Source organism: Numida meleagris, chromosome 27, assembly GCF_002078875.1.
Source record: "Numida meleagris isolate 19003 breed g44 Domestic line chromosome 27, NumMel1.0, whole genome shotgun sequence".
Taxonomy (NCBI): domain Eukaryota; kingdom Metazoa; phylum Chordata; class Aves; order Galliformes; family Numididae; genus Numida; species Numida meleagris.
In genome coordinates, this window is record NC_034435.1 from 1,585,335 (window position 1) to 1,612,124 (window position 26,790).

Here is a 26,790-nt window from a genome sequence, read left to right on the forward strand (position 1 = left end):
TAGGCTTTAATTTAGGATTTCAGTGGGTTGTTTTCCTTTTGTTCTCCAGAGATACCTACACCTGTTTGCTGTAGACTCTTTCACATGACCAGAAGGATGTTACAAGTCCTTGGTGGGAAAGATAACACGTGCTGTTGAAGTTGAGAAATGCCTGTGTGGTAAACAAACTCCTCTGTCTCCCATCCTTCCTTGTGATCTTCTATTTACTGTGCTGTTTTCTCAGTGCATTCATTCTCCTTCATGTAGGAACTGATAAAATAGTGCATTGGCTGCCCCCCGCCCTTCTGTTATCTTTCAAGTCATTGAACTGAGGTGCAGCTGTGCTTTGGGTTGAGTCACTTGCTACCAGTAACTCTGGAGCTGGAAATTTGTGAACTTTATTAGAGGATTGCTAGCCCAGAACAGCTTACAGATCCGATGCCAGGGATGAACTGGAAGGGTGATGAAAGTGGTAGGTTGTGTAAGCTGCCTTGGGTCACAGAAGTGGGCAGATACAACTTGTTCCATATGGGGGAATGAGTTAGCTAAACAAGGAACTTATTTCCACTTTCTCCGTGTGTCCACAGCTGTATTAAGAGCTGGTTCTTCGCTTAGGATAGGAAAGAATTTGCAAATGGAATTTATTACCTTTTTTTCCAGCGCTTTTTGTAAGTCACAGGAAATGTTTTTGTAACCGGAGTCAGGTGATTTGGCATGCACAAGCATGAAGTGCAGGGGCCCAATCTGCATTTATCCTGGATCTTATTGAGGCTCTTATCCCACATCTCTCCCATCTCATGAGATGCCTCTGCCCCTGCTGGCACCTCAGCTGAGCCTGCACTATCGGCAGAACTGGAGGCTGCTTAACCTGCAGCCATCTCCTCCTCTCCCACAATCTCTTCTTGTGTTGCTTTTAAGACCAACAGAATAATGGAAAGGCTTCTCAAAGGGGAAAGGTGTGCTGTGGTGGTGTTTTTTTATTTTTTTTTTTCCCAATTCTTGGTTTTCTTTGTTTTTAACCTTTTTTAGCATTTCTTGAGTACTTTGGATTTGCCTGGTGTTTTCTCGAAGCTTGTTCCATAGCCAGACTCTGTAGCCAAGAGCTCTTCCTGTTCCCCCCCACCCAAGATCCCTGTTATCCCTGGTGCTTTGGGATCCCTTTTGGTCAGGACAGCAGATGTGACCGTTCTTCAGATCCGTGTCAAACTGAAAGTAGAACTCCATAGCAGGATTTGACAGCTCCGTTAATTTGGGAAATCTGTATTAAAGCCCTGATACGGACTGATCATTTAGGCAGCTGGCTTCAATTGTTAGGTGTGCTTTACAGATGCAAACAGCAAGGCACTGTGCTTACTTATCTGGGCCTTTAGTGTAAAAGTCCCAGCTTTGCTTTGGATGTTGATCTTGGCAGGAGATGTGCCGCAGCACACGGCTGCTTCTGCACAGCTATGCTGACTGGCACCAGATGAGAAACTGGAATAAAACCCTTTCAAATCCCAGTGACTGCAGATGTCTATGCAGGATGTAGATACAAGTGCAAGACTACGACATGTATTTCACGCTTCCCCCCTGCCCCAGCGTGTCAGTATATACACTTCACACTGGCTGCAGATTTCATGGCATGAGAATTTAGTGAGTCAGGCTCAAGCTGGTGATCTGAGCAGCTGTTGCTTGCAAAGAGCTTTCCGTGTGGCCTGGCCCAGCCAGCCAGTGCTGCAGCTCACCCCAGGCGAGCAGTTGTGTACAGCATTCACGTTACCTGGACGTGCTTGGGCCAACCTGCTTTTGTTGTCCTGGAAAGTGAGAACCCTGGGACTCTGCTTGAGTTAATTGTTCGTAAACGTAGAGCCCACAGAGGTGATCCTTCACAAAGGGTGCAGTCGCTGCCGTGCATTTGCCACCCCCAGGAGTTCAAGCTTGGCTACTCCATCTTTGTTTGTAAAGGGTTAGGCCTGTCAATAGCAACGGTTCGTGTAGCTGTGCCCGTTGGTAGGAGGAGGTAGAAGCTGAGCTCCTGCAGGCAGCCAGGGCGGCTGTGGATCACACGCTGTGCTCTCATCTCATCCTTTGCTGGTGGTTCCCTTCGCTCCCAGGACTCAACTTCGCACACACGTGGACATCTACCTCTCTAGTGTTGCAACCTCAGTCTGAGAAACAAACAGGAAAAAAAAAAGCAGCTTGCCCCAGGTCATTTGCTGCCTCAGGCCATCATCCAAAATAGAACTGGTTACTCCTGCCACATCAGTTAACCTTTGGGCTGTGCCACTGAATCTTTTTTTGGGTCTCCAAGAACTATCTGCCCTTTGTCAGCACAGCGGGTACTGGTTAACGATTAGGGCACAACTGGAGTAAGAGGATCAGTGGGTTGCTAACTCTGCAGATGTCCCCGTATCTCTGGATTGCAGTTTTTTCCAGTACTTAAAGGGAGCTCATAAACAGGAAGGAGAGCGATTTACTATAATTTATTTGTTTTTTACATGGGCAGACAGTGATGGGACAAGAGGGAACGGTTTTAAGCTAAAAGAGGGGAGGCTGAGGTTGGATGTGAGGATGAAATAGTTTGCTCAGGGGGTGGCGAGGCCCAGAGCTGTGGGTGCCCCATCCCTGGAGGTGCCCAAGGCCACGGATGGGACCTGGGCAGCCTGAGCTGGTGGGGGGCACCCAGCCCAGCCTGGGGGGGAGGTGGAACTGGGTGGGCTTTAAGGTCCCTTCTAACCCAATCTCTGATTATTCTGCGTTGTTTGTATCCTCGCTTTCCAGAGTTAATTCACCATCTGGATGGAGATGGACAAGCTACGCAGGAGCAGGTGAGGTAGCCGGGGCAGGGCGGAGATGCTGCAAGACGTGGCAGGCAGCCATAACAGCAACAGCTCCTGGGTTTGCGAATCCGCAGAGCTCGCCCTGTGAGGTTCCCGGGCCCGGTTTGGCAGCGCCCAGCTCCGTGCTGGGGCTGTTTTGCAGCTGCAGTGTTCTCAGCGCCATCCTCTCCTCTGCACCTGCTGCTGCTCCAGCTGTGTCCCTGAGCTGCTGGCAGGACCCGAGCCGTGCCCTGAGCCCCACAGGGAGCGAGGAATGTCTGTGGAGCGTGGAGGCGTGGGGGAGAGGAATATGCAGGAAAAACAAGGCTAGGGAATTCTTGGTCTGTGCTGGCAGGACAGCAGCAATAACTCATTCGAGGATGCAGCTGTTTGGCTATCAGGATAAACACAACACTGGCTGTCGTGCAACTTCACAGCCTAAAAACAGCTGAGAACTGAAGGCTTACCTGACCATTTTTATACAAATAAAAGAAGTGAAGGGGGAGGCAGGGAAGCACAGGCCGCTGCAGCCAGGCTGCACGGTGCTGTTACCAGGGTGCAACCGCACGGCGCTCTGAGCGGCAGCGCTGCCCACGAGCCCGTTTCCTGTGAGCAATGATCACACCACTTCTCCCCCTCTGCTCGCTGGGGGTTTCCCTCGCAGCACGGATAGGAAACGGGTGTTTCCAGCGCGTTCCCTTCCTCGCTGCTTTTGCACGGGGCTGACTCACCCCTCTCCCGCAGCCGGGAAGGGGCCGTGTGCTCAGCGCGTCGCTACCTCGCCGTCGCCACGTGTCGCGGCGGCGCGGGGTCAATAACCGCGGGTGACCTGCGCCGGGGGAGGGGGGCGTGGCCTCGCGGTCTTTCGAGCAGCGCGCGGCTGCGGAGGCCCCGCCCCTCTCTCCCGCGCGCGCTAAAGAGCCCCGCGTGGCGGCGCGCGGCGGCCGTTCCCGCGTCGCGCTGGGCTTGCGCGCGCTCGCCCCGCTGCTGAGGTAACGGCGCGTGCCCGCGGGCGGGCTGAGGGAAGCGGGCGGGGGGGGTCGGCGGGTGCCGCTGAGGGGCTGCCCGGTCCCGCGTGGAAAAAGCTATGGCTGCGAGAAAATCACGCGTGTGGGGAGGGGTCGGACTCCTCAAAGCCTTCTTTTAGCAACGAGGTGCTTTTAAATGGAGCTGAAGTGTCGGGAGCTGCCCGTATGCGGGTGGATAGCGAGAGCTCGCTGGTTGGAAGGGAACGGAACGAGAACGTCCCCGGCTTCCAGGACGGGGTGGTCTGTGGGGGCCCTGCGGTCCGGGTCTGCAGGAAGGAGCCTGCACCCACACGGTGACACGCCGTGCAGGGACTCGGGTGTTTGGGGATGCTTTGGTGTTGGGATGGCTCTGAGTCTGAGAGAAAGCAGAGAGAAAATCCGGCTTGGGTACAGCGGAAGCTGGCACTCTGTCTCCGAATTTGTATTTCTGTGCTTTCTGACCGTGTGTGAGGGAATTTCCCTTCTGCAGACAACTGCACGTTGCACGGTAAAAGGAGCAGCCCTTTAGGGAAGAGGCAGCCGGTGAGTCACGCCGGGGAGCTCACCCTGACGGTCCCAGCCTGCTGGAGAAGCAATCTGCATGGAGCTGAGCAACCAGTGATGCCGTGGCCTACGTGGCACAACAGCTGCAAAGCACGGGCCCAGCAGGCACACACGGCCCTCCTAAGAGTCAGGCTGGGAAAGAGGCACTGCAGCTGGATCTGCTCCGCTGAGCTCTGTGGACGCCTTGGTTAACCCGAGGCTTGGCTCTGCGGGGTTGGTGTCTGCAGTCAGATCTTCAGGGCACGCTCCTTGGCATGGACTCGCCCATCTAGGGCTGGGTTTGGTTTCTCTCCCACCCTGCAGCGTGCTGTGGGGTTGCGGGACTGTCCCGGGGAGAAGTTACAGCGCGCAGAAAGCCGATGTCACTGCTCCTTTAAAAGTGAAGTTTAAGAGGGGAAAAGTGGGTTGCAAAGGCTCCGTTTCCTCACTTGGTAAATCTTCAGAGAAAGCAAGAATTCCAGCTTTCACTTTTGATGGAATTCTGTTTCTAGGTTCCCGGTGAGGTGGTGTGATGGTTGCAGTAAGGACACAGGCGTGCTGTCTGCGTGAGGAAAAGGAAAAGAAAACAGCAGCAGGGAGCAAAGCAGGCTTATGGTAGCGAGTGTTAGGATGACTGATGAGCGTACGCTGTAATCTTAATTTGAACGGATGTTTCTGAAGCTCTCCATGCGTTTTGAGTAAAGGCATATTCAGATCCTATTATAAATGAAGCCTCCACCTCTGTAGCTCCGGCTGCCGTGAGTCTGCACGCAGTCACATTTTTATTTTGTTTTGGAAGAGGAACTCCACAGCTGTTTCCATGAAATAGTTCATAAACTTGCAGGTCTCCTAGGATATAGCGCTCAAAGCAGAAGGCAGTTGGTAGTTAAATGACTTATGCCTTCGCACAGGCGTAATTAAAGGGGAGCTTTCTCTCGCCAGGCTTTTCTCTGGGTGTGTGTTCTTCGTGTTTCTAACAACCGTGGCTCGTTGCAGTGGGTTAATTCCCCCACAAATTGCGCGTGATCGTTCCTGATCCCGCTCCCCCACCCATGGAGCTGCCGTGGGAATGAAGTGTGTGCGTCACGGGGTGGTTTGTGCAGCACAGCTGTGGTTGGAGCAAAGCATCACAAAATACAGGGCCATAGCTAAATTGCTTAACAGAGCTGGTGAGAGTACAGACGTTGGCTTTTTTGTTTTTGTACCTAGCCTACATTTGCTGTATAAAATGCATGGCTGGCTTGGGTCTCCTCCGCCGTGCATTCACAAGGGATGTCACACGGCTAGGTTGCCCTTTGGCCGTCTGCTTATGTGCTGATGTTTCATGGTACGAGTGTACTCGGGCACTCCAAAAACTCTGCTACTGCTTGTGCATGCGGGTGCTGCTCTTCTGTAGACACTCAGGGCCGCATGGCATTAACATCTCGATTCTCCTTGACAATCCCAGGTCCTCGTGGAGTAGTGTTGCTTCTCCCTGGGCTTCCAGGTTGTGCAGCCTCGTGTCCTTGAGCTTTGTCCCACGTCCGGTTTGCCCGCACTTGTGACCCTCAGCCACCAACCAGACGCTCTGGTTGCCCCCAGAGTCTGGGGGGGCTCAGCGGATAACACGGCGGGGCGGAACACAGCAGGGCTGGTGGTGGCACCTTGAGCAGGCGCTGTGCCATGCAGAAGCTGGCACGCTCTTGGAGACGTGGGTTTGAGCTCCTCCAGGCTGGGGAGGGAGCGATACCCGTGCTTCACCGTGCTACGAGCACTAGGCTACTCCGCAGAGATAAGGCGTGTTTTCTCCCAGCTGTCTTATACAAAGAACAAAATGAAAAGAACACACTGTGGTGTTTCAGCTTAGAGTGGGGTATTGGGCAGCGTTTGCCACTTAGTGCTTCTGAGGTGGGATTTTGGAGACGTCCCTCTCTCAGCTGCTTATGAATGGCACTGTTTTTTCAATTGGGAATCGTAGCCTGGAGCAGAGCATAAATGGAGCAGCGCTGTGTCCCTGTGCAGATGAGGAATTGGAGGGGGGGTGTGCTCCTATCCCAGGAAAGCAGGTTTGCATGCTGTGAATTGTGGCTGGCCGTGCCTTCCTCCACTGTTGTCAGCAGCAGGATGCTGCACAGTTCCTTCTTCCTCCAGACCCGGTGTGGCCGCAGCTGATTCATTAGCAGAAAGTCTCTTTCCTTTTGCTAGTATCTGTCGTCATTCAGACAAAGGTGCTCCTTGCATTGCCTGCTTTCAGCTGCCCTGATGGAGGTTTGAAACGGCATGCTAAAATCCACTTTCATTAAGATGAAGGATAAGCTTCACCTCTGATCACTTTCATGGAAACAATTAAAGCTCGGCCTGTCGAGTTGTGAGCATCGCAAGCCTTCAGTGACTGTAAACCTCGAAATGAGACCAACGTTGCTTTCAGCATTAGAAAATACTCCATTTAGATGACGAAACCCCTTAATGACGAAGGGCTGAAAGCAGCGCTGAAGATGCAGCTGCTGCCGAGCGCTGATTCCTACGAGAACAGGTTTTAAATCCCTGAGGACAGACATACAGGGGGGGCTGTGTCCCCCCAAGGCGTGCCGCAGGGCGCGGAGCAGCCCCGAACCTCCTACGCCCCGAGAGCAGAGCACAGCAAGCAGGCGCGGGGCCAGAGCTTCCTCATTAGGCGGCGGTGTGGGGTGACGGGCCGCTTCCAATTGCAAGGCAGGGAGCACATGACATAAGATGCTCTAGATCTGCCTCATGGGCGCTAGTTTAAAAATAAAGGATATTACGCGTCGGCGCTCGTTCGGAGAGGCTGCACCAAGGCGTGGACGATGCGTTGCAAGGCTGAGCCGGAGCCCCGCGGTGGGTGAATGGGGGGGAGGGCTGAGGGCTGAGCCTTAAGATGCGGGGCGAAAGAGTGCGAAATGTAAATGTTAACCTCGCAGTGCTTTTTCAAAGCTGTCATTGTCGTGCTCGTTTTTAAGTGTGAGAGTGGATGTGTCATCTAATTCTCCTCAGGCTTTCCGAGTGCACCGAGCGTAATGCGAAGAGCACTTTGTCTGATGATAGAATTTACCGTATTTAATGCAAATGTAGCAATCTTGAATCCTATCTGCTTTGGGTTTGCCGTGGTCAGAAAGTCCCATCAATTAAAGCTGATTTTGCTGTAGTGTTCCATTCTATCTTAGTTTAAAAAACCCCTCTTTTTACAGGGACGATGCTGTGTGAGTCAGATGCGCGTTCGACGCTTGCAGAACCGGTCCCCGTGGCTTATCTCAATGTGGATGCTCAAGGGAGCAGCGAGGTGTCGCTGGACGATATCACCATCGACTCTTCAGCTGGGTTGGTCTAATTTCAGATCTTATTTTTTTTTCTGTCGTTACCTGTATGCACAGCACATAGCTTGTATTCAAACATCCTTACTTAGATTAATTGGGACGTTCCGATTTTTAGAATAAATTTCAAACCTTTGTTACTACTTACAAAATCCAGAAGCTGAATCTATGACCTCACCCCTGAAAAGGAGGAACAGAATTATTTTTACTGTATGTGGTTACAGACTACAGAGCTTGAGGTAGCGTAGGAATGGTAGAATGTTCTGCAGCTCCAGAAAGATGACTTCTTGCAGAGGAACTCCAGGTAATTGTTAATTCTATGTAATTGGGAGGATGCTGATCAAATACCCAGCTAGCACTACGTGCGCTTGTGAAGCGTTGCTGCAGTGTAGACCAGGGTGTGCCCCTGGAGGGACAGCTTGTGTGCAGCACCTGTGCTGATTTTTACTAAACTAGGCAACCTGGACGTCCCTCTCTTAATCTGAATAGCTCATGCTAAAGAGCAGATTAATAATCAAGTATCAATCAAGTGTAATGGGGTATAGCTAACAGACTTCCAAGGCTCTTTACCTGTTTGGGGAGGGGCTGTATTGGAATTATATCTATACTAAGGAGGAGGAAAAGATGGCTTTTGATTCGCTGTAAGGGAAGTAGCTGCAGGGTTTCTTTTTTTCTCATATAACTGAGTCGCTTCCATACTTTGACCACAAAAGCAGGTGCAGAAATGATGCAGATCTACTGCAACTGAAGGATAATCTGTGTTGAAAACTGTTCTCAGTAATGATGAAGAAATGTGTACTGGGGAAGATCTTGTAATCCCTTTGGGAGAAGTAAAGGAAGCTGATTTATGTTTCCTTGCACATTAGGTAGATGTGATTCTGCTTTTGGACAGTACACAGGAGTAGCTACATCAAAGCTCTGTGCCTTAAATCCTATCATATGTCCAAAGCCATAATTGTTTAGTATCCCTTAGAAATACAAAGAAAACCTAAACTGGAGGGAAGCAATTTACTGTTTAGACTGAGAGTCACGTGGGGCTTTGTGGCTAATTTATCTCTGCTTTGATCCAGCAGAAAGAGAAACAAACATGAGGCTTGGCTGGCACCCTGCTGGGGTTAGGCTAAAGGGCTGGCATGGGACTGAATGCATCCTGGTTAGTGACAGTTACTGAGTCATCTTTTTGCCAGAAAGCTGTGCCTGTAGACAGAACTTGGTGAGCCCTCTCTGTGATGTCATGGGCAGACCCTTCTAGAGTACCAGAGTGCTTGGAAGAAACTGCATGCTCAGTGTTGCAGTGGGGAGGAGTAATGGCCTGAAGGAACAAACTCTATCATGACATCCTTGAGCAGAAGTCCCCCTTGAAGGCTGTTGGCAAGGCAAGATGGAACTGTAGTTTCTCTGGAATGTGATCTTGGTTGGAGTAAAGATTGGGCCTTAGTGCTGAGGTGATGGTTCAAGTGGGGTCTGCACAGGGTAGGGGAACAAGTGTCATCTGCCTGTAGTTTGAAGGTGGGAGGTGTTGTTCTGGGGGCAGAACACAGAGACTCAGATACCAAATCTCACAGGGTCTGGCTTCCAATTTGTTGCCTGGAAGTTGGATTTGTGACTTAATTATTCCATGTCCTCATCACTTAAAGCTTTATGAAAGTCAGTTTTGGAAATGATCAGAGTAAGAATACCGTTCTACCAAGGCAGACAGGAGGTGTTTTACCAAATCTTGCAAGATTAAAAGTAAAAAGGGCCACTTTGATCTGGAACCACAGTGCAAGCTCCTTAAGGAGCATAGCTGAAGTAGAGGGGACACATCTGAGAGTGCCCTTTCAGTTACTTCACAAACATCTGGTGGGAGCCTGGTGGACTAACTTTATTAGGAATACCTAAGAACAGGATTTCCTGCTAAATCAATTTCCTGCTCTTAGCTGGCCTTACCTTCTGCAGGAAATCCCTGTGGGTTTTCCCAGAGGGTTGCTGGAGTGGTTGCTGCACTGCAGAGCAGGAAGGCCTCGTGGGCTGCTGCCTTCACTTAGACTCGCATGGTACAGGTCAGAGAAAAGCACCAGATCTGCAAACCTGTTTTTGTCCTCACCTGATACCGGCGTATCTTACAAATAGAGCAACACACACAGGTTCAAAAGCAGGACAGGCAAAGACTGCACACGTGCTTAGGCAGGCCTGTTTTGTTCCTATATCCATGCAGCCTGAGCTAGTAAAATTAATTAAGCCAAGTACAGAACGTCAGGAACCACTAATCTTTGTTTGACACACAAGGATTTATACAATTAAGTGATGGAGCAGGCATGCCTCAGGTGTTCTTCAGCCTCTTCGGTGCCTGTCCAGTGCTAATTGCTTTTGCCTTGCAGAGCCGTTGAGGTCCGCAACATGGAGCCAGCTGAAGGTCCTAAGACAGGGAGATCTCAGGTGAACAAGACTGGTTTAACATGTAAGTGTTTTTATTTACTGTTACGGGCATAAAATTATTATTTAAGTGAGGGAGTGATTTACAAAACCATAACCATGGAAGGAGTGTAGGATGGTCTTTCCAGAAGCATCCAAAGCATAGACTTTAAAGCACAAGTGTGCTCTGAGCTAATGTCACTGACTAATGCATATCTACCAGGTAATCATGTATTACTTCCAGTCCTCCTTTTAATTGATAACAATAAAAAAAAAAAAGGGAACTGTTATCATTTGCTTCCATTTATATTTCCATTACGGCAGCAGGGAATTTCTAAATACGAGATGTTGAACGATTATCTTTACCTCCAGCCTCCAGCGTGTGGACAACACAGCGAGATGGAGAAGTGAAACTGAGGATGGATGAGGAGGGCATGGGCAGCAAGGCACCAAAGACTGTTCATGAACTGTTCCAAGAAGCTGTTAGCAAATACGGTGATTATTATGCTCTTGCATCCAAGAAGAGTGGCCAGTGGGTAAAACTTACGTATAAGATGTACTATGACAAGTGCTGGAAAGCAGCCAAAAGCTTTCTGAAGGTGAGCTTTTGTTGAATTCTACTCCACATGCATGTTCAGCCAGTGTAACTGCTGAAATAGCTGTACTCAGCTGCATCTTGAGCTTGCAAATTCTCTGAAAGTAGATGAGACTCACAGTGACAGGAAAATCTTTGACCATGCCGTGAACATCTTGGTGATTACTGCAGTGTTTTTGTACACACATACAAATTGTTTCCACGTTATATTGAGGGAAAGGTATTTGAGGCATGTGGCAAACCTGGGCAGAGCCCCTCGTAGGTCTTGAACATTTTCATCTTTCCAGGAAAAAACTTGAAGGAATGCCTGTGAGTCCAACTTCAATGTTCTCACCAGCTGAGCCATTTGCTTGTGCTGTTGGATATGAAGGCGTTCCGAGAGAGAAACCAACAGTACATGTACTTCCTGCTTTATTTTAGAAAGTCTTATTTCCTGAAGTTAAAGCCATATATTTTTTTTTTCTCCACTCATGCCGTGGTATCTTCCAGTGTGCGTACTTCCACTCTCTGTGGTGCAAAAGAATGGCTGAAGCAGATTTAAAGACTTGAACTTCAGCAGCTGGAATTTCCTAGCTAAGTGTCTCCGACTGCCATTGGAGCTTGTCCTGGTCGTTACTCATGCCTGACTTCTCTAACCTGTACTAAATGACTAAATGTCTCAGCAGCAGTTGTTTAACTTAACCTCTTACCTTCCAAGCCCAGAGGGAACTGACAACTACCTAGCCTGTAGTTTTGTAGCACTGCGCGTGTCAGTGAGCTGAGCATACTGAATGCAGACCTAAGCAAATCCAGAAAATCCTTTTTTCCTTTAATTTTTTCTCTCCTGCCTACTGATAAAGTTGGACAGCGCGATGTGAAGCTTTAACTGGTTCCATGTTAAGCCTTGGGAAGTGTGTGTGTGAATTACCACACCTAATAGTATGAATTTTCCCTCGACATTGTGCTCACAGCAGAAATCTGTAAATTAAGCATTCTTAAAGGAAAACCAAGATTGCTGTAATCTCATCTTTTGTTTAAAGCTGGGACTGGAGCGTTTCCATGGAGTCTGCATTTTGGGATTTAACTCTCCGGAGTGGTTTATTGCTGACATTGGAGCTATCTTTGCAGGGTAAGATGAGTTTTGGCTCTCAACGTGCATTTTGTTGTAGCCTTTGGATATGAATTCCATTGTTCATGTGAGAAGGAGTTTCTGATTTAAAACAAAGCAAGTTCTGCTTATATTTGAACTTAATGAGGGTAGCTAGAACCTAAACACTCTTAACTTCATTATGATTTAACGAGACAAAAAAATGATATTTTAGCAAGGTACTTGTGTTTTAAAATGGGATGAACAGTAGGTTAATCCAAAAGCATGCTGAGTTACATTCTGATTAAAAATATGGTGGTGGAAAAGGTCAGAGCATCACAGTAGTCTTCTATCTGAGATAGCTGGGCCAGTAACACCATTCTGACATTACCCACACACACAACAAAGCCTCTGTTCTTGAAACTAAGCTCTCTGCTTTTTGTTGTTGCCTTATGGGACGTTCTTCCTGAGGGCATTCCTCTGTTAAAGTTGAAAATAACCTGATTTTTTGCCAACAGCTCTGCTTATCCACTAATACTGGTTTTTCCTTTTTTCTTTTTTTTTTCCTTCCCTTTTCTTTTGTAGCGGGCTTGCTGTCGGTATCTACACGACGAACTCTCCTGAAGCCTGTCGTTATGTAGCAGAGAACTGTAGTGCCAACATTCTGGTTGTGGAAAACCATACACAGCTGCAGAAAATCTTACAAGTAAATAGAGTTGTTGAATGACTGGAGGCTACGCGTCCTGCTGGTAGATGTGGGAGGGTAAAGCTGCCTGAGGGATGTGCTGGATCTGAAGGCAGAGGTGAACTGATTAAGGCAACCTGGTGTGTTCCCTGTTTGAGCCAGCTGAGCGATCACTCATGCTGAATGTTACTAGAAGATAGCAGTGGTTCTGCAGCATGGCAAAGCCTTGAGCTTCAAGTATGGCAAGCCAAAACAAACAATTGAGAGTCCCCTAGATTGACTGGCGACATATCAGTCCCAGTGATTACTGTCTTTACTGAGGCTTCCCTCTTCTTTTTCAATAACACAGATGAAATTCTCTAAAGCTTTACTTCAGATGGCAAGTAGCAGTAGCGTGTTTAGTGGTGTTTTACTTAGGCTTAAAAGGAACAAGCAGTGTTTGCTTGTTCTCATGAATCTCCCTTTCTAACACAGGTTGAGCAGAAACTACCTCATCTGAAAGCTGTTATCCAGTACGGGGAAGAGCTAAAAGAGAAGAGACCAAATCTGTATTCTGTAAGTACTGGTATCTTACTGGCTTGTAAATATTGGCTGTACTTAGCTGGTGGCTTGCAAGCAGCAATCACCTTCCACTGTTGTGATGAGTGTATGCTGGTTTCAGCACTTGCCTGGCTGAAGTGGTAGATGTCTGCTGCTGTTCAAACCTTGGTAATTCATGTTGTAAGGGAAAGGTGCAAGCATACTGACCTCTGCTACGCAGCTTTGGGTCTCAGAATTACTCCTGCTCAGCACTCCCAGGGTGAATTCTGGGGTTGCTGCAGAGCTGGGAAGCTTCAGGGTAGATCTGTCTCCTTTTTCTGTTTCTTTCCACACCTCCTGTGGCAGCCAGAAAACATTGTGGGGCCGACAGGTTCTGCTGCAGGATTGAACACAGAAAACAGTTTCTTACTCTTCACCTGGGGCTTGATTTTGTTTGTGAATTATAGCCTATAATGTGATGAAATTCTTCACCTCTGTATACAGTGGAAAGAGTTCTTGGACCTTGGTGAAGATGTTCCAGATTCTCAGCTGCGTGAAATCATTGAGTCGCAGAAGCCTAACCAGTGCTGTACCTTAATATATACCTCAGGGACAACTGGACAGCCAAAGGGAGTAATGCTCAGTCATGACAACGTAAGTATCTCTTTCTATAGATGCCCATTCTGAGAACTGTGGCCCTGGGTGGGTGCTGAGGGATGGCAAAGATCAGCTGACGAGCAGCTGGTCTGAAGGTGACAGCCAGCTGTAACCTTCATTTGTGAGCTGCACGTTCTGCGTTGTGCCTGCTCAGAAGAGCTGCTGCTTAATGCTGGGTTCTGTTCTTGTTGCAGTTGACGTGGACACCGTTAGCAGCTGGACGTTCCTTAATGCTGACGGAAGCTTCCGAAAGGCAAGAGCTGGTGGTCAGCTATCTGCCTCTCAGTCATGTTGCTGCACAGATTGTCGATATTTGGTTACCGATAACATTTGGAGCACAGGTTTTCTTTGCTCAGCCAGATGCACTGAAGGTAAAAATATTAGATAACACAAAAACTTGCGCTCCTCTACCTGCTTGTAGCTTGGAGCGGGCGCTTGAAAACAAACTTGGGTGGCTTAACACAGCTTTGAGAATCACGAGATGACCCGGTTTGCTCGTGTAGTGACAAAGTGCTCCTGTTTCAGGGTCTGTTGGTTTGAAGAGGGCAGGCAACCTGACCTTTGCCTTTTGGGTCTGTATGACATGCCAGGGTGAGCTGACCGAGAATTTCACAACTGGGAGCTCCTCATTGTCTCACCTGGCTCCAGCTCTGTGCCCTGATGTTTTGGTTGCGCTTTGTATTTGCTCTGTCCACATTGCAAATTGCCACCACCTTTAAATCTGTGTCCTGGGAAGAGAATGATTCTTGTCCCAACCCTGTGTCAGCATGGGTATCATGAGTATCGACCCTTGCTGTCTCGTCAAAACCAGTGCAGAACAGGAATGCTTCTGAGGCTCTTTGCTCTTGTGGAACGTGGCAGGAAGAAAACTGGTATTGCTCAGTGCTGCTCTGTTTGCACTCAGCAGCAGTGGCACTTCAGCTGAAAATGAGCCATTCCTCAAGAGCTGATAGCAGCTGGATGCCTTGGCTAGTGAGCAGCGCTGCCCTGTCTGTACTAAAGTCTGTACTAAAGCACTCTTGAAAGCTGTGCTCAATTCTCTTCTTCTCAGGGCACCCTGGTGGACACCCTGCGTGACGTGAGGCCAACTGCATTCTTAGGAGTTCCTCGTGTCTGGGAGAAAATAGAAGAAAAAATGAAATCTGTCGGTGCAAAATCATCGACGCTCCGAAGAAAAGTGGCGTCGTGGGCCAAGGAAGTCGGGTTGCAGACAAACCTGAAGTGGATGAATGGGTAATTACAAGCTAACTTAAGGGGTGCTGTGAATATTAGGAGAACTTCAGCATCCAGTGAGGAATTACATTGCACGTAACAGGCCAGACTTGTGGACTGGAATTATAAACCAAATGAGAGGGTGGGCAGCAAGGGTTGGAGGCAGGAGTAATTTCTATTGTCATTTTTCACTGAATGAGCCAAATTAGGAGATGGATGGAAGGAGGACGGGGAGAGGTTTTACTCTGTGACTTGTGAACCTGTGATCATTTTTCTTCCACAGGTATTCTGACGTCCCGATGAACTTCCGCCTGGCCAGGCACTTGGTGTACAAGAAGGTTCGGAAGGCCATCGGGCTGGATCGGTGCACCAAGTGCTTCACGGGAGCTGCTCCCATTAGCAGAGAGACTCTGGAATTTTTTTTAAGTCTGAACATTCCCGTGTACGAGCTGTATGGCATGAGTGAGAGCTCAGGGCCTCACACGGTCTCCATACCTCAAGCGTTCAGGCTTACCAGGTAAATATCTCCTGTCAGCACAGCGCTGCTGGGAGGAGCAGAGTTCCTTTAAGGTTTCTCTTGAACCTGGCTTCTTTGTCTCGCCCAGTGCAGCTCAGCCCCAGTCTCATCCCCAGTGAGATGTCTCTGGGAAGACAGTTCCTCTGGCCATGCTCTGCAGATGAAGAGATCTGCCAGGGGCGAAGGCAGCGTTTAGACTTGGCCTGGATTCTCTGGGAACTGAGGAGAAAGCAAGGGATTTGTGGGAGGAGAGAATTAGTAACTTCAACCTACGGTTCACCTTGATGTCAAATGAACAAATGCAGCCAGACTGTTCTGTTGCTTTGGATGGCTTGTTCAGTCCCCATGGGTTTGGTCTGCAGAGTAATACCACAGTCAGTGAGAGTTTGCTACCAAGAACATAAGTCTTGTAATTCAAGGCTCAGGTGTTTGAGAGCAGTGGGTGGAAGCACCAGGTATGTGAGCGCTGATCTCTCTGCAGTAACAGCTTCCTGTAGTTTCCTTTACATAAGCAGATGCCTTTTAAATTTTTAAGTTCCCCATTGGAGTAATTGTAATAAAAGTCTGCCTGGCTTGGTTCAAACACTTCAGGTTGAGTGGGTACCGCTATCATTTCGCTCTGCTACTGAATACAAAAGCAGTAATAATTAAAAAAGCCTTGTGTTTGTGTTCTCTTTGTTTAAGCTGTGGGAAGGAAATGGCAGGCTGTCAGACACTGATTGACAAACCAGATGCAGATGGCATTGGGGAGATCTGCTTTGCAGGAAGGCACATCTTTATGGGCTACTTGAACATGGAGGAGAAAACCAAAGAGGCAATTGATGAAGATGGCTGGCTGCATTCAGGTGACCTTGGCAAGCGTGATAAAGATGGATTCATTTACATCACTGGCAGAATTAAAGGTAATGCACCTTGTCACTCTTTTGTCTTGAGGTCACGCAGTACTGGGGTTGGATGCATCAAGCCCTGATAGTTTTGTGGCTGTGGCTCGCACAGAAGAACACTGAGATAACTTCTCCTTCTGAAGGTTTTAATATGAATGTGGCTGCAGGGTGTGCTGCCAGCGAGCATGTGACATGGCTTGTGAAGGGAGCAGGATGACCTCTGAAAGCAGAGTGTGAGCACAGAGTAAGGGAGAAATCCTCTGATATCTTCAGCAGGAGTTGCTGCTTTGCTGACCTGTGTGTGCCACCAGCTGCCTCCAGTTCCAGCTGGCTTTGCTAGTTAACCTGTAAGAGAAAACAAAGCTTAATGCTGTTGTGAAAATGGCTTGCAGCAACACAGCTCTTGGCCAACACCAAACAAATCTAATTTCGTGGAAGACACTAATCATGAAAAAGAGATAAGTGGTTGTGCTCTAAGAAATCTGTCAAAGACAGCCAGGAAAGGCGAGCTCATCTCTGCTCTGCACGTAGCTTTAAAAACTCTGCTCTGCCTCAGCAAATTTTTGGCTTAAGTTTCTGAACACGTTGGTGCCCAAGTTGGATTCCCTGGAGCCTGGGGTGACTGTGGTTGTGTGCTGAGGTGCTCGTACACCACAGCCCGTGCTCCCAAGCTGCACACATCTGTGGAGCATTAGAGCAGCTCTTGCATGGCTGCTTGTTTGTGCACCTTGGTCTCAACTCTCCTAGCCTGGCTGGAGTCTTTCTGGTTCACCGCCTTCTCCAGGTGTTGGGACACACTCATCATTGGATCTGTGTCACCACAAAGGTGCTGTGAAATCATTTCAGGTTGTGAAGGGAGGAAAAGGGAAGCCATAAGCATTAATCAAGATCTGACTGTTTTCCAGAGCTCATCATCACAGCAGGAGGTGAGAACGTTCCTCCTGTTCCAATTGAGGATGCTGTAAAAGAGGCCTGTCCCATCATTAGCAATGCCATGTTGGTTGGAGACAGAGCAAAATTCCTCGCTATTCTTCTGACGCTCAAGGTGGGATTGATTTTGCCTGATTAATGAAAAATAGGATGGGCATCTACCATGGGATGGGGCTGAAAGGATGTAGATTATTTTGCGTGTGTTTAATACAGTGAGATGACTTTTTTTTGTTCCACAATGTCTGCTAGAGCCTGGGGGTATTGTGGAGCATGCCATGTAGCTGAGTTGCAAACACCACTTTACTGTTCAGGAAACTGAGCACTTCCCCTCTGATCAGACAACAGTGTTCTGCTGTTCAGGGCAACTGTTTATCTCTGTACCACCTCAGACTGAAGGCAGAAACAGTACTAAAAGAAAAATACACAGCAGCCAAACTGAAACAAGAATCCTGCTTTTCTTACCCGTATTTCAGTGTCTCCCAGAGCAGTTCAGACAGTAATGAGATGTCAGCGATTTCTTTGCAAGACAGTGGCTTTAAACTCCACAGTGACACGTGTGCTGAACTGTACTGACTCCTCTGTCTAGGACTGGAGAGAGTTTGTAGGGTGGTGTTCTTCCAGGACAGTGTTAATTGCTCGTTAGTGAGACTGTAGCTGCCAACCTTCTTGCCCTTGCACAAGAGCTGCTGCTCCAGGCTCTGCTGCTGCTGCTCTTGTCAGGGTGAGGGGCGGTGCTGGCTCAGCAGGCTGCAGTGCTGCTGTGCATGTGGGCAAGTAAAGCTGTGGCCCAGAGAAGAGGAGGTGGTGTCTTGCTTAATTCAGGAGAGCAAGGGGAGGATTTGGAGGACGAGTTCTGCACCCTGCTTGCTCCTGGGCGTTGGCGTAGCTGTTGAGTATGTGGAGTTATGAAGGTGTTGTAACAAACTTTCGTTTGAAGCAGCAGTTTGTATAAGGCATATAAAAAGTGGCCGACTGGGAATTGGTGCCGAGGTGGGGAGGGTGACACAGCAGCTTCCTGTGGGCATCAGGCTTATTAGGGTGAAGGAGTTCAGGTTCTTAACAACATCAAGTGACCTGTCCTGACTTGTGTTGCAGTGCACTGTAAATACAGAAAGTGGGGAGCCAGAAGATGACCTCACTCCAGAAGCCATCGAATATTGTCAAAAACTGGGCAGCATGGCTACAGCGGTCTCCGAAATCATAAGCAGCAAGGACAAGGCCATCTATGCAGCTATCCAGGGAGCAGTTTCAGAAGTCAACAAGAGAGCTGTCTCAAATGCTCAGAAAATCCAGAAGTGGGTCATCCTGGAGAAAGACTTTTCTGTCGGTGGTGGAGAGCTGGGTGAGTGGCAGGCGGGGGGGGGCACGGGGGGGGCCCCACCTTTGGGTGTTGAACAGGAAACAGAAGCAGAGCCTGGAACCTGCAGCCCTCCCGCTGCGGCTGCACCGTGTCACAGCCTCTGGGGGGGGAGGATGGGTTGTCCTGAACTTCCAGCTCCGCCTGACAGGACTGAGCTGAGCTGAGCGGTCCCTGGTGTTGCTGCCTGCTGCAGGATGGTTGTGCAGTTTGTATTCGTGGGGCAGTGGAGGTGTTACTCATCACAAACAGCGCTGAGACGTTGGTGTCGGTTCACGTGCTCTGAGTCCTCCAGGCTTGCTCCAACTCTGATATTGATCTGTGCCTCGAAATGACTCTCTCTGTAGCTCTGGCACCGTTAGAGCCCCGTGCTGTGTGTTCTCCACAGGCCCAACAATGAAACTGAAGAGACCAGCGGTGGCACAGAAGTACAAGGCCCTGATTGACGAGTTTTATGCAGACGCGAACACACCGACGACAACGGAGAACGCTCTTCGGCAGTGACGTGGCGTGGTAGGGAACTCTTCCCCGAGCGTGTGAGCGTGCTGCCAGCCCGGGCTCCCCACCACAGCCAGTGGCTTCTGCAGAAATAAATGAGGCTTGGCAACCACGCGGCCTTCCTGCAGTGCTTAGCTGTATACATCCGTGGGCCCTCTTACTGCAGCGTGCAGAGTGTGCTCACACCCAGTGTTCTCCTGTGTATGTTTTGGTGCAGAGAGATTCATGAATAGCTCTGCTTTGTATTTTCTTATTTTTATTTTTTTTTAATAAGGGCAGTGCATTTACCTTGTCGGTTCATAGTGTGTCTTTACCAAAGTTTTCTTTCCCCGAGCTGAATGTAAAGCAAATCAGGCTCTGCACTCTTCCTGCTGCATAAGGCAGAATTCCTTTCAGAGCAGTCTTTGTTTTTGTAGATGCACGTTTACCTGCATGCTGCTGACAGCTGAATTATTTTAAATCTTTTTACCCACAAACCATCATCTGTCAAGGCAGGCCGACGCTGTGTGACCGCACAGCCCTGCAAGTCTGTGTGGAACCTGGAGTTTACTGGGTTGGTTTGTGCAATACTTTGAGTCTGTTTCAGCTTCTTGAGCTATAAGGAAACCGTAAATTATATTGTTTAAGTAGTGTACGTGGACTAGATTGTTTTAACAGGCTGTGTACGTGTGTGTAACCGCTGTCTGTAGTCATACAACCATAGAAATGTTGTGTAGGTGGCACTCCAGAGCTGTGGGGCTGATGCATACAGAAGTTTAGAGGGGACAGGACGGGGAACAGAAGCTCCTCAGCGGTTCTGAGGCTTGTTCCCATCTGTCCCCTGCTCAGAGGGCCTTCGATCCCCTCAGCAAATGAAGGATTGCTTGTAAAATGGCTTATTTCAAACTAGAAATCTTTGATCTGGCAAGGAAGAAGTTGTGTGCTGGTTCTGGCTCTTGTTTCCCTGGACAAAGCGGGAGCAGCCGGAGCTGGCAGGTGCTTGGAGCGGAAGCAGCGACACCACTCAGTAATGCACAGAGCTCAAGCAAAGCGAGGGCTGCAAGTCCCTGGTTCTGTACCTGCAGTACTGGTTCGTATCAAATCCTGCAGGGGGGAAGAGAGCATTCGCAGTGCTCAGAACTGGGCACCTCAGGGAGGGTTTCATGCCTGAAACTGTATTTAATCTGGGCTCGCTGCCACAGCAAACAGCTCAGAAATGCCCCCAGCGCCTGCATGGAGTGTGGGCACTGCACCACGGGAGCAGCTGCTCTTCTTGTGCAACCGTGTTCTCAGCTGTGTGAACTGCAAGCGTCTCAGCTTTCAGAGAAATGCCTAATAAATGAACTGTGGTTCGTGTCTTAATGCTTCGCTAACTTTTGTGGAACGGGGCTCAACGCTGAGGTCAGGGTCCAAAGGTGAATACAGATCAGCTCTTCCTTCTCCGCCCTGGAGAGAAACTCGGTTCCACGCAGGAACCGTTCTGGATCATTTGTGAGCACGAGAATGCGCCCTCAGCAGCAGAGAGGGGCCCAGCACCGAGCACACAGCATGGGAATTAAGCACTCCAGCCAGGGAGGAATGCTCTGCCCTGCTGTGCTCAGCTCGACCCTGAGGGCATGGGCACAGCAGCACAGGGCTGGTTGTAAGGCTGAGCCCACAGCTGCTGCGTTTGGACTCGAAACGTGCAGGTAACCAGCCTGGCCGTGCCGGAGCAAGGCAATGAACAGAAAACCCTGCAAGTTCTACTTTTCCATCTTACTTTATTTCACTTTTTCTAGAAAATTCCTCCGTAGTTCCACAAATTTAACAAAAAGGTTTAAAATTCAGGACAAACAATCCTGTAATGTATTACAAACATGAGTATTTTTTTTTTCATCTTGAAGTTAGTCTTGGGCCAGCTGAACTTCTTACAGCTGAGAGCAGAATCCGATTCCCAACACCACTTTTAAAATCCTCAAGTGACAAAGGTATTTAATACCTCGGCCCTAGGCAGAAATACAATTAAACATCATCTAGGAGTTGAAGTACTTACATTTTTCTTTAGGAGTGCAAACTCATCTCTTTCAGTTTTTGATGGCTATTTTCACGCCCCCACGAAAGCAGCACCGAGCCGGGACACAGAAGCTCCAGCGTGTGACAGCTGAGAGCTGCAGAACCAGAGCAGCCTGGGTCCTCTGCTGGCAGAGAACGGGACGGGGCAAGCTCTGCAAGGGACGCCGAGACCTCTCACCATCAAACACCATCAGGATCTGACAATCTTTGTGGGTTGTTGCATCCGTTTCTCTGCTCGTTCTGACGCTGCGGCCGCACGCAGCAGGATGAGCTGGTGGCAGAGTCATTGCACTTCCATGTATTCAGCCCGACCGCAGCACAGCCAGTCGTGTCACCAACGCGTCCGCTGCTCCTCAGCCGGCGTCCTGGGAGCCAGCCAGCCTCACTACCTTTCCTTTTTTCTTTTTCCATAGCAAATGTCAGTAATCAAAGCCTCAAGGCTTAATACATACCAGACCAAGACAACAGGAAAACACTCCTGACCCCTCTTTTGCCCTTTAATACAAAGGCCAAGGACGAAGGAAAAGCTGCGTCCTGATCTTACCTCCAACACGACTCAATTGAAAGCAATTCTGAAAGCCCGCAGACTGCTCAGCACTCGCCCGTGCCTTTGGGAACCGGGGGAAGGACACAGAAGTAACCGAGCTCCGTCCGCTTTCCATGGAAAAACCGTTATGGCTACAAGTCAGTTTGGGGTATTTTTTTTCTTTTTTTTCCTTTTTTAAACAATGCAAGCTACTACACATCCTCGAAGACCTGAAGCAATGCTGACAGCAGCACTGCCACCTCCTTCCTATTGAACAATAATCCATCCATGCTCTCAAGAGTGACACAAGAACAAACACGTTATCCACAAATACCTGTACACGGCATGTTCAGAACAGCATCCAGCCAGCCTATAGAGAATCTACACAGGGAACTCGTTCATATGCAACTAGGAGGGGACACACGATGAGGCCCGAATTGGCCCATCCTTTGTTTGCAGTCATTCCTCCCGTGGTCCCCGACGCTACCACATACCCAAAAAACAACAACTCTGTAGAACAACTAAGTACTTGCAAGAAACCTTTTAGTAACAAATCAGCATGTGCACACAATGGAGGAGAACTATTGCTGGGGGAAACAATCCTATTCTGGGTTTTCAAGGAGATTATAAAGAGTCTAAAAAAATCCATGTGTAAAATACTTCTTATAAAAACCGAACAAAATTCCCATCAACGCTCATTAGACTTCACCGACAAAGTCGGTTCCAGGACAGGACGATGCCGCAGCTGTGGGCAGGAGCCCCGCGCTCTCCCAGGCTCAGAGCAGCCTGCCCTGTGCTCCTGGCCTCGCGGGCGGCAGCGTGACCACTCAGACCTTGATGTGCGAAGACTGACAGCGCCAGGACAGCGCGGCCGCAACGGCTGCGGGAGGAGATGGCCCCAGCGGGGAGAGGAGGCAAAGCCCTTGGGAAACCTCGGGCTTGGGCTGCCCATCACCACCGCTCTACTGCTTTAGGGACGGCAGCGTCGCGAGCCCGCCCCGCGCTGGGGTGCGAGTGCCACCAAGGTTGGGGTTGGGGCAGCTTCCTTTGTGCCACAGCCCCAACGGGGACCGGGAGGAGCTCGCACATCCCCACGCACCCAAAGCCAATCCACGGACGCTCATGGGCTGCTTCCACTGCAGCACATCCCACTGCCAGCAGCCGCAGCTCCTCTTCCTGCCGTCCTGCACCTCCTCGCTGTGCACGTGCACACAGGGTTTCTATCCAGGCTTGGCCTTGTCCATCGGGAAAGAAAACAGCTGAGATCGCTGTCGTGATAGGGTACGCACCTGGCATGAGCTTGATTATTTTTCTTTTTATATATATATGTATATACACACGCACGAGACACATGAAAGATGGTACAAAGACAAAATTAATGGGAATCGGGTCAACATGACCCAACTCAAACAAGCTTATCATCATATTGCCACTTCAGTTGATTAGTTGCAACATTTCCATGATAAAGAAAGGGGGAACCCCAAACAAGGGAACTGCAATTTCATCATGGAGAAGGGACAGCAAAGCCTGGAGCGACGCGGCTCCCGCGCACATGAGCTCACCGCGAGCAGAGGGCTCCTCAGGAGCTGCTCCCCTCACTGCCAGCAGCTCACCCAACATTTGGCAAAAGCTTACACACGAGGATCGGAAAACAAGGAGTAACTCTTCCGGAAAAAATACTGAAGGTCGGGAACGGGGGTGGAATGCAGCTTTGATAAGAGCTACAGGGCTTCCCCCGTACCCACACAGCATTCCGACAACACCTGGAGGTCTAGTTTAACTAGAAGGAACGAATGGTTCTGGATTAGTGTTTACTGCCACTTCTTGCACGGGTGCGAGGGGGAAGAGGGAGGAGGAAAGGATCCTGCTCTCACCTGGTGTTACATCAGTGTTGTCCAGGTGCGTCCCAAGATAAAATTCTCCCTTGTTTTGGTTTTCCCTAAGTACAGCCACTACTATAGGGGCCACTGTAAGGAGATTCCTCTTTGAGAACATAGAACAAAACCGATCACGTATTTTGGCAAAGTTATTCAACACTGACAAATGAAAAAAGACAACAGGTGAGTCCCTTCCGGAGCACACAACGCTTTGAAGATTGCTGTTCAGCGTCCACCCACTGAAAATCGTCCACAAGAGGCGTTTTAACAAACAAGTCAATCTTATTAAGCGCCCTTCCCCTGCCATAGCCATTAAAAAAAACAGAACAGAAAAACACACCCTTAAAATCATAAGACCCAACTAGGCCCTTCTTATACATACAGTACATACATATATATAATATATATATAAAATATACAGCTTACAGTTTCGTAGTCCTATTACAGTTAAAGCAGACTGAAAGGAGTGAGACTTTTGTTTAGGAGCTCAGATCAACAAACAAGACGTCTCAAAACCCCAGCGGGAGACAGCAGATCGGACAGGGCCTCTCCATGGAGCACGGCCCGTCCCTGCAGGGAGCGGGAGCGGAGCAAGGCCCCGCGTGGAACGAAGCCCTGCAGCAACGGAGCCAGACGCCAGCAGCGCTCTGTGTCCAGCCGCGACGCAACTCGCCAGCGATCGAAACCAGAATCCGTCCACATTCCTCCACGCCGGCCCAGCAAGAGCCCCGGAAGCCTCCTCTGCCCTCAGCCTCTCGGCTAGCTTTGTAAAAGCCAACGCTGCTTACGCGGCACGGACGCTTCTTCACAGAGCTGAAGGAAACCGGGCTCACTGGAGCGCTCTGCGGGCTGGTCCCGAGACTTGGTGAAGAAAACATCGCCCGCGCTTCTTCAGATGTCAGAGAGGCCTGAACACGTGTTCTTCAAACGCAGTTTCTTGAAGTAAAACCAGGCAGGCCGCGCTGCAGCTCGGCGCAACCGTTCTGTGTGCTCGACTCGGGACCCGTGCCCAAGCGGACTTAGGAAGCGAGGGAGGACAGACTCAGCAATATGGGTGCTTGTTTGAAGCCTACAAGAAAGTGCAGCTGGCTGTGCATTCATAGAGCATGGCTGTTCTCTAAGGCAGTGCTTCGGGTGAATCGAGAGAATAAGAAGGCCTAGTTCCATGGGTTCGTTTCCTGGTACCAATTAACGGGGATTTCTGGTTTCAAAAGCAGCCTGCTTCGAAGGCCGAGCGTCATGTCGCTACTGCTTCCAGGTAGCTCTGCAGCTTACGAACAGTTGTTTCATCCAGGGAGAAGAGGTCAAAGTCAAAGGTTGTGTTGGTAACGTTAAAATGCCCGGTTTCCTCAATGAGATTTACGATCTGTAAGGAAAGGAGATGAGCAACGACGTAGATAGAGCCCATAAGGATTAAGCACACCAGAAGGATTACAAAGCAACCCACCTCTCCTTTCTGCATCCCTTTAGAGAAGCCTCAGAGCCACGTCCCCCTCAACAAAACCAGCTCCTCCTGCACTAGCTCAGCCTGGGAAGTGACCTGGGCACGTTTCCTTTGACATTAGACAGCCCAGCTTTGGGACAGCTATCAGAGTGACAGAGGAGAGATGCACAAACCACACTTCCGTCCCTTTTCCAACAAAAGCAATGCATGCACATCTGTTTGGTTGTTTTTTTTTTCCTACAGATCTGCATTTAAAGTGAACCAGACCCTCTCAAGGAGAGGCAAGTGAAAGGCCAGGCATCACAGGGGTCCACCTGAGACCCTTGGACACGGGGTTTCCCAGAAAGCTGACAGATGATCTCTACCTGCTGCAGCACATTGCGCTCTCGTAGTGCCATTAGCCGCCTGTGAAGCTCCACTAATTCATCAGTGTAGGCCTGTAAAGGAGGCATGAACAGAAATAGTGACATACATGGCATGTTTGTATGGCTGCCAAAGTGATCAGAGGAACTCGAGGCCCTTGCAGACACGTTCCTATTCCCAGTTTTACCCTAAATTCCGTGCTGCCTCCTCTCCCCTGTTGAGCACTGGGAGACCACAGACTTCATACCAGTACAGAGGTCTGAACACCATCAGATGGGCTATTTCATGACACCATTAAAAACAACCCTGGTCAGAACCTGTGAGCTCAGAGGACCTCAGCACAGTGAGATGCACCTTGGTGAAGCTCAGTGCACGTTCTCCATCAGCAGGATGCACTAATAACTGCTCACTGCCTGAGGACAATGCTCGGAGACCAGCACTGCAGCTGAGCACCAGTGCAGAATGCCCTGTTCCCAGTTAGTTATACGTGCACCACAGTGGGGAACTCAGGATTGTCTACAGGCTCAGCATCATTTTCATTGTTCTTACATACAAGGGGCTGGTTGGCTGGATTTGTGTGTATTTTTTTTTTCTTTTTTTAATCTAAACACCACGGCCCGCTGGTGCTCACAGGGGATAGATTCTTCATTTCTAAAGCTGTCCCAGAGTTGCTTGTGTTTGTATCAGCAAAACTGAACTCATTTAAGGAACTGTACCAAGGCAGGAAAGAAAAAAAGCCGTGAGCCATGCCTTCCCCATAACACATCTACGCAGAGAAAAGCATTTCACCCACAGCACGGAGCACCATCCTTTCTGGGAGAGTTCATATCTTTATACAAGCACTGGCAGTTGTAAAAGCTGATGATATTTCAGGCGCTCTCCCTTTAATGGGTCTCAAGGGTGTCCCCTTCTATCTGCATTAAGTAGTCTAATAAAAGACACCATTACCTACAGAGCTGTTCTCAGATAAGCCATCTCAGCTACGATTAACGGTATTCAGTGGTAAAAGTTGTGCAGCTAGCAGATTAGCATCTCCAGCATCGCACTTAAACCAGCATTAAGCGTTCATCCTGTGAGCTGTTCTCCTGTTGGAAGCGTGTTAGAAAAGGGGAAGAGCCACAGGCTGATTAGCTTAAGGATCTCCACCATTAGACTAAGGAGAATGCTTGATTTATGGGGCAAAAAGAAATCACTGGGGGGAGAACTGCCTGGCCAGCTTGAGATTTGACTCTTTGCTTGCTAGTGAGCGTGCTTTGGGAGCATACACGCTGCTTGACCCTCCCTGGAGGCAAGAAAGAAGGGAGTTCCACTGAACAAACAAAGGATTCCACTAAAATAGCAAAGCAGAGCTCCAAAAAGGAAAAAAATAAACAACAATCAAATCTTTAATTTTTAAGATCAAAGACAGATGAAAACGCCTTTTAATGAAGAGGCGCTCACCGCTGCAGCAGCGGCCACTCGGGTGGTTCAGGCAAAGGGCAAGAAAATCAAACCACGTTAACATCTCGCACATGGAAAAGACACAGGGGGCTCTCTATGTAATACACACAGTTTCTGTAGTGCCCCTCTCCCACGTCTGTCCTTTCAACACCTGTTTACC

The 26,790-nt window shown here is 49.2% G+C and overlaps 2 protein-coding genes across 11 annotated transcripts in view; one reads left to right on the top strand and one right to left on the bottom strand.

Moving 5' to 3' along the window:
• Positions 1–20,290, top strand: part of ACSBG2 (acyl-CoA synthetase bubblegum family member 2) — a 29,410-nt gene extending 9,120 nt beyond the window's left edge. For 2 of the 9 annotated variants that reach the window (XM_021378524.1, XM_021378525.1), the window contains 14 exons: positions 7,513–7,642; positions 9,996–10,075; positions 10,402–10,628; positions 11,644–11,732; positions 12,276–12,396; positions 12,850–12,930; positions 13,399–13,548; positions 13,746–13,922; positions 14,603–14,784; positions 15,047–15,280; positions 15,965–16,182; positions 17,070–17,209; positions 18,190–18,436; positions 18,840–20,290. In XM_021378524.1, coding sequence (XP_021234199.1) covers positions 7,518–7,642; positions 9,996–10,075; positions 10,402–10,628; positions 11,644–11,732; positions 12,276–12,396; positions 12,850–12,930; positions 13,399–13,548; positions 13,746–13,922; positions 14,603–14,784; positions 15,047–15,280; positions 15,965–16,182; positions 17,070–17,209; positions 18,190–18,436; positions 18,840–18,955 — 2,187 coding nt within the window. In that variant the 5' untranslated portion in view covers positions 7,513–7,517 and the 3' untranslated portion in view covers positions 18,956–20,290. Of the gene's footprint in view, positions 1–49; positions 159–2,739; positions 2,787–3,676; positions 3,770–4,601; positions 7,163–7,512; positions 7,643–8,872; positions 9,017–9,995; positions 10,076–10,401; positions 10,629–11,643; positions 11,733–12,275; positions 12,397–12,849; positions 12,931–13,398; positions 13,549–13,745; positions 13,923–14,602; positions 14,785–15,046; positions 15,281–15,964; positions 16,183–17,069; positions 17,210–18,189; positions 18,437–18,839 lie in introns of those variants that run through there. The other 7 variants (XM_021378522.1, XM_021378521.1, XM_021378523.1 and 4 more) reach the window with 7 other exon arrangements.
• Positions 20,669–26,790, bottom strand: part of MLLT1 (MLLT1, super elongation complex subunit) — a 31,083-nt gene continuing 24,961 nt past the window's right edge. For both annotated transcript variants that reach the window (XM_021378530.1, XM_021378531.1), the window contains exons 11-12: positions 25,193–25,264; positions 20,669–24,749 (exon numbers count right to left, since the gene is read on the bottom strand). In XM_021378530.1, coding sequence (XP_021234205.1) covers positions 24,621–24,749; positions 25,193–25,264 — 201 coding nt within the window. In that variant the 3' untranslated portion in view covers positions 20,669–24,620. The remainder of the gene's footprint in view (positions 24,750–25,192; positions 25,265–26,790) is intronic.